The sequence below is a fragment of the Aptenodytes forsteri genome, unplaced genomic scaffold (genome assembly GCF_000699145.1).
Source record: "Aptenodytes forsteri isolate BGI_AS27 unplaced genomic scaffold, ASM69914v1 Scaffold166, whole genome shotgun sequence".
Taxonomy (NCBI): domain Eukaryota; kingdom Metazoa; phylum Chordata; class Aves; order Sphenisciformes; family Spheniscidae; genus Aptenodytes; species Aptenodytes forsteri.
This window is the reverse complement of record NW_008796110.1, coordinates 10,009,013-10,015,980: the sequence shown is the minus strand read 5'-3', so window position 1 is coordinate 10,015,980 and position 6,968 is coordinate 10,009,013. Positions and strand designations below refer to the sequence as shown.

At 33.7% G+C, this 6,968-nt stretch overlaps 1 protein-coding gene across 1 annotated transcript in view; it reads right to left on the bottom strand.

Annotated features, from left to right (window-relative positions):
* Nucleotides 1-525: 525 nt before the first annotated feature.
* IMMP2L (inner mitochondrial membrane peptidase subunit 2) overlaps nt 526-6,968 on the bottom strand; it is a 504,342-nt gene continuing 497,899 nt past the window's right edge. Inside the window, exon 6 of the mRNA XM_009286836.2 lies at nt 526-1,027. Coding sequence (XP_009285111.1) covers nt 908-1,027 — 120 coding nt within the window. The 3' untranslated portion in view covers nt 526-907. The remainder of the gene's footprint in view (nt 1,028-6,968) is intronic.

Genomic DNA, 6,968 nt, shown 5'->3' with positions numbered 1-6,968 from the left:
TATAATGTGTGCAGAAGCTTTATTGCATATTCACAGAGTGTATTTATAATATTAATTATATATTTATAGTATTAATTGTATAGTATTTAGAATCTAATTACATATTTTCAAAGAAATGTGGCAATCAATACTAACAATGATTTACTATACTTGAGAAATGAATGAAACATTGCCTTCAGATACTGTAATATAATTTGTATATTTTGACTGAATATCTACTTCAGCAAGATATACAAGGAATGTTTATATAAAACACTCCTGAAAGAGAAATTAAAAATAAGCAGTATGTACTCAGTTTAATAATAAACACAAGCTTCATTAAAAGAAAAAAATCTCATTAGCTTTTTGAAAAAAAAATTATGACATATATGATTAACTTTTCAGCTACAGAAGTACCAGTTCTTCAGTGTTAGAAATTATAGGACAATCCAAAGCATATTATGTGTTTGGGTTTTTCTTCATATGCAATCAATGATAATAATAAAGGTTCCATTCAGTTACTAAAGAAACAAGCTGAATGTAAAAGATTAAAATATTTTATTGAAGGTTTTAATAATTTCTTATCCAGGGAAGCACAGGTACAGACATAACAAGTCAAGCATTTTACTGCTACCAGAAAAATTGAACATTCAAACTTTCTACAACCAATTATTTCAAACCAAAATAACACACAAAGCAGTTTGAGATTCTGAAAAAAACACCAACCAACCAACCAACCAAACAAACAAACAAAAAAACCCTTTACACTTAAGGTGGCATTTCAACATGAAGATGTCGCATGTATTTGCTGATATGGTACCTGATGTTAAAGCACAGTTGGCAAAGCTCTTACAGGTGATGGTATAACCACTGCAACTCTTCCTGGTTAAACTTCACTTCAGTTTTTTTTTCCATCTGAACATTTAGATCACTCTTGCTCTCTCTGGAGTGGTTTGCGCTCCGGAGGTAGCACTGGCTGTAACTTCTGCCAGCGTTGCGGAGGCCAGAGGATATGAGTAGCTCGAGCATGCAGAAGTCCAAGAGAAACCTGTAACCAAAATATAAACCAGAGAGATTATTAAATACTGCAAAGAAAATAAAATGTGGAAAATACAAAGCATGATGATTTGTCAGAGCAATGAGAGAATACAAAGCAGAGAACTTTGCATGCATGAGGACTGTCTCATGCATGTAATGAGAGGAAAAGAGAAACTGCTTCAGTCACAATTTCTTTTTTTTTTTTGATAAAACATCTCATGGAACTCAAACCAGCTTGCTGAAATGCACTGCTGTAACTAACATGAAGTAGGAATGTTTTTTCAGGTTCAAGCAAAACAGCTGGTCAAAACAGGTGAGGCATTCTATAATCCACCAAAAGCTTTTGGTTATTAGTTATTCTGGGTACGGCAGAACAAGGTTCAAGTATCTATTCTGAGTAAGATAAACAGAACCTGTGGCTCGGATTTGAGCTATGTACATTAACCACACCAGGATAGTGGCTTTTCTAAACATGCTGTGCTTTCTATTTCTCACTGTCCTTCAAAATTCCATTTTGTCTCCTACCAAAAATGGAAATTACTGTGAATCGTAAATATTTCCCCGAGGATGAAAATGTATTTCTGATAGAATTATTTGAAACACATCTACAGATCAAATATTTTTGAGGTTCCACTTCATTCATATGTCTTATAAACATGTTTTACCATCTTATTTATTATTGTTTTACTTCAATAATTTTACTTCATTAATCTTTTACTTCAATAAATCAACATAAAAGTCTACTGATATTGCTTACAAATGAATCACTTATAGGTGGCAGAGTTTAGAAAACTGAATTGCTTGGAAAACCTTAAGAAAATTAAAAACAAGGCTCTTTTCATGGCTAGACTAAGAACAACTAAGAATAGAACAATCACATCTTCAGATTGAGATAATAAGGCAGGCCTTCAATGTCCATACTTATCATTGAAATTAAGTAATTTGGTAAGGAGTTAATCTCACTTAATTTGAAAAGCCTGCAGGACAGACTTCTGCATCTTAAATTATTTGTTTAGACTTCTTTTGGAGACAATAGCAAGTAGTAAGCTTCTCACCAACTATAAAGTCTCCAGTGCCAATAGAAGACTTACAAACAGGACAAAAACATGGTTAGAAATACTGGAATGTCTCTAGATGTGAAAAGATGAAATAATTCAGACTCCTAAAGAGACGACAGGGTCAGAAGTCTATAAAATTATGAATGGCATGGATAAGGAATGCAGAGGCTTTATTTGCCTATTATGTCATCATTTCTCATAAGAATGAGGAAACATCAGATGTCATTATCTTAAAGAATTTTTAAAGCCAACAAAAAGGTAATGCTTCTTCAGAATGTGCACGATTACATCATACTTGCATACATTATACAGGATATTGAAGACACCAGAAAAGAATAACAATCTGGTTCAGAAAATAATAATAGAAGCAAAGTCGATCACACATAATTTAACATAAACAAAGTAACACTGTAGTCTCTATACTCCACATTAGGAAACACTGAGGGAAAAATTATATACTTGTTTTGTTCTTATGCTCTAATGATCTGGTATTGGCTGTCGTCAGAGCCAGGAGTTAAAGGGATTTCTGGTTTGAACCCGCACATTACTGCTTAAATTTTTATGTAAACTCAGTTCTTCAGTTCCGTTCCATTACTCATCACAAAAAAAGTGGTTTCAGTAAGCAGGTAATTCAGCATTTTATGCAAATAGACACCAAATAGGCCCCTAGGAATATCTAATTTTCTTGATTTAATTTCATAGGATTAATGTATATTCACCGGTGTCTCTCTACTACATAATCAAATCAGTGAGGCTGAAGTGGTCTATATCTAATTCCATATTCTGTAGCTTGATGAAGCAGGTGCTGAATTACTTGAATATAATTTGGTTACTTAATAACCCACAATATCTAAAAGAATCTGAAGTAGATCACTGAAATTGCAGTCTAACATATTTCACTTGCTTGATCCCTTGCAGGGATCAGTTGTTTCCCTGATCCATTGCAGTTTTTTTCTACATTTAAGCAAAGGACAGGCTGCTGACAACTCTGTTTTGATAGGGGTTAGCTACATTTTTTTAAGTCTTGACATACTTCTGTGTAGTTTGTTGGATATTTATGGAATTCACAATATCCTTTATCTTAATTTTCCCATAAAGTGGTCTGCAAATGTAATATTGCCCCAGGGATTTGTCCCCTGAGTATACAGCATGATGGCACACACATTACAGACTGGTGCCAAAACATAAAACCACAGCAAATCCCACCACTGCATATAAAATGTGACAGCATTAGTACAGAGAAAAATGTTAAAATACTCTTCTCAAACACAAATAACATCCCATTTTCAAAGCTCTGTGTTTTTCTCCATGCATTGCTTGTTACTGATGTCAGTAGGAGGTCTGCATGCAGACTGAGAATACAATAAATTAATCAAAACTTGTTTGAAGCTGAGGCTGGGAATAATTTTGCCCAGAGGATTACTTCTACTGACCATCATCTGACTTGCAACTAATAAAGAAATATCCTTCCTATAAACTTGATTTACAGGACAACATGACTAGTGTTAAAAAGGAAAAAAGGGTACTGTTGGGTGATGGAAGTCTTTACTAAATAACAAATGACACTGATGCTATAGGGCTTCTTTTATAACTTAAAGGCTCACTTTAAAAGCACCTTGATGTTTGACTTCTGCAAACAACCTTAATAACTTTTGTCCGTTGCCTATTATTATTCTGTAGTTACCACAGCAGCCATGAATTTCACTGAGGAAGAACAGAATTGTTCGCAGAGAATAACCTGCCCTTGTTAATGGGTTTACCCTCATCAAGGTTAGATATGGACAAAGGGTGAACTGAGAGGCTACACTTTCTTTTGCAACAGTGAAATGCTGAAATAATCTGTTAAAAAAGAGACTAATCAATTCTCTTACAGACATTATTTACTCTCTTTACTTAAGAAAATAAAGTTTACCCCCTTGAAACACTGTCTTAACTATAAGAAAAATCAGTACTTTACAGGCACAAATTCTTTGAGGAACATATTTCATTTACAGACATGAGTAAAAGATGCCAGCAATCTAAATAGTTGATTTCTATTTCTACATTATGATCTATTTATTATTCTTGCTGTGGCAACAACAGACGCTATGTTGAATTCAATCCATATTATTCTCCCTAACCTGAGCTGTTTAGGCATTAATTCTATTCTTTTTTTTGATCTTTGAATATTTAATTGAACAACTGAGAAGTCGTTCTGTTAACATAGCAATTTTATCTGCAAAATAAGTTTTGAGTGAATAATACTGTTTTGACATTGTTATTGTGATAAAAGCATATTTCCTCAGAGTCTGCTCGTTGTTAGTATGTTAGTTGTATGGAGACTGATTAGTTTTGGCACTGCATTAGGGAAAGATAAGCCTAAGCTTGATAGTGCTATCTGCAGTGGTATTTACAACCAGCTTGCTCATTCTGTCCTAACAGGTTGGGATAAATGCACCTTTATTAGTATAGAGACTTATATTACTATCACTTCTCCTGGTTCCAAAACATGTCATTTTAAAATACTCATTGATTTACAGACTGTACTCTCCACCTCTACTTGTCTATTTGCCATTTGACACCTTCACTCTCTTACCATGATGTCTTTTCTAATCCCAAATCACAGTGGTAAAAGCAGCATTCAGACTGTGCAAGAATCCTGTATAGATGTAGCACGCAGTGGCACACACCAAATTTTCTATGGAAATCCAGGTCTTCAGTTCGGATTTCAAGAAAAGTGAAAGTCCAGATAAGGATGTGACCCTGACAAGGCTATTCTCAACTTTCTCAGGATATGTAAAGTCTACCCAACCTGCTAAATTCAGGCACTACTGCTCCTAGTTGTGAGTTCACTTTACGTTAGGTGCATTCCCCACAGATTTCTCTTTGCTTCTTTTTTCCTTGAACCTTTGGTGATTTTGCTCTAGGTTAAACAGCCAAGATTTCAAATTCTGTAACAACATTAAAACAACAAAGTACAGCACCACTGAATATAACCTGAAAAACAGCAATGCAGAACCAAAAAACCCAGGCCTTTGCAACCTTTTCTAAAGCTAGACTTCCTAACTAGTCAATTTGCTAATTAGAAGTAATAAGACAAAAAGACAAAAACCAATGCAAGACTGTTCAGCTGTTACTGTAGCCCTGTAAGCCAGTATCGTCATTGCTAGTAACAAGCTGAAGACCTTGTACCAGCTCTGCAAGACCTCAAGATTAATTTCTCAGGCTTTGTCTGGGAATTTCTCCTTGCCTGCCTGGAGTTTTGATTTAGCTTCTTTAGCTGCAGCAATTTTTCTAATGATCAGGTGGCTATTGCCTAATTTGTTACAGTTTTCCTTATATCCCTTATATTTGTTTATATTTGCATAATCTTGTGGTATAATCAATATATTTTACATATACAGTAAAAAGTAATCATTCTGTGTAGGATGAAATATTTATGACTTTAACATGATAACGTGGTTTACAAGACTATAGAAATGGGATAATAAAGACTGCAGGCCTATAAGCAACTTAGCAATGGTCATTAAAAAAAAAAACAAAACTGGCTGGGGAGTTGGACAAAAAGATTTTAAAGCTAACAGAGAAAAAAAGTTCGGAAGAACAAGGAATGTATTAACATACGTAAAACAAAATATATAATAAATACAGATAAAAAGTGATGTTGCCAATCAATGAAGAAAGAACAAGGCAAAAAAACGTTAGAAAACGTACTAAATTAGCCCCAAGTGGAACTGAGAGTGAGGAAGAAGAAACCATCAACATCACAGTCCTCCTAGTGAAGAATTCAGGTTGCCAACAACTCACTAAACCACACTTTTCCCTTCTTTTTGAGGAGGACGGGTGCTGCCAACCTTAGGACCTAAAAGGGCAGCATAAACACTGAGAAAAGGGTAGATACTTGAAAGTGCTTGTGTGACATTTTTAAACTATACTTTTACTGAGACTTGTGCATTAATTCGATAATTTGGAGTGTGAATGGTAATATCATTGTAACTGGACTAACCATATTAACAGTGTAAGGAAAATACAGTAAAGGGTTACAATTTTAATGCAACTAACCATGAATTGGTGGCTTTCTGTACCAGGTGTGTTTGCCTTTTTGCTTATAACAAAGTTTTGACTGTAACATTACGGTACTGCTGGTTTTCTAATTGAGACTACATAAACTCGCATTAAGTGGTGTAAAATACAGAAAGATTATCTTTATTTTTCCCTCACTCAGTATTTCTTTACTTATTTTTCCTTAACAAAAATGGTGATTTTGATGAAATCTTAATAATCACATTTTGGTTTCACTGTTTCTTCTGCTTCCAAAAAAAATACATTCAAAATCAGAAAAAAGAAAATTAAATAGATTGTTTTATTATTTTCTTACAATGTATTTTGATTTGGGGGATTGTGACTGAAATTTAACTTAGTTATTTCAATAAAAACATGAAATATACATGAAACGTTTACATCTTTGTGACAGAAGGTCCTGTAATAATCATATTACAAAGTATAAAATAACATAAGAAATCTGGGAATATCTAGATCAGTCACAGAAGATAATAATAAGCAAAGGTAACAGGAAGATAATAATAAAGCACAGCAGTAATCCTTAACATTGGATCAACAAAATGATCCTTTCTGAAGGTGTACTTGAATAAGTACTTGAATACAAATATTCTTCTGAAGAAGAAATACTAAAAAATACTATCTAAAAAATGACCTTGTTTCATCATGTTTAAGCCTAGAAAAATTTCAATATTAATTTGTATTTTGTCTCCTGGTCTCAGTAATAAATGTTTAAATTGTGCAAATCCTCTAAAATACCACTGGAAGAGAAGAGTAATAGCTACCTAACAAACTAGAAACAGAACTAAATTACAAGTGCCACAGATTATAACCTATGTACTTGAATTTCATCAA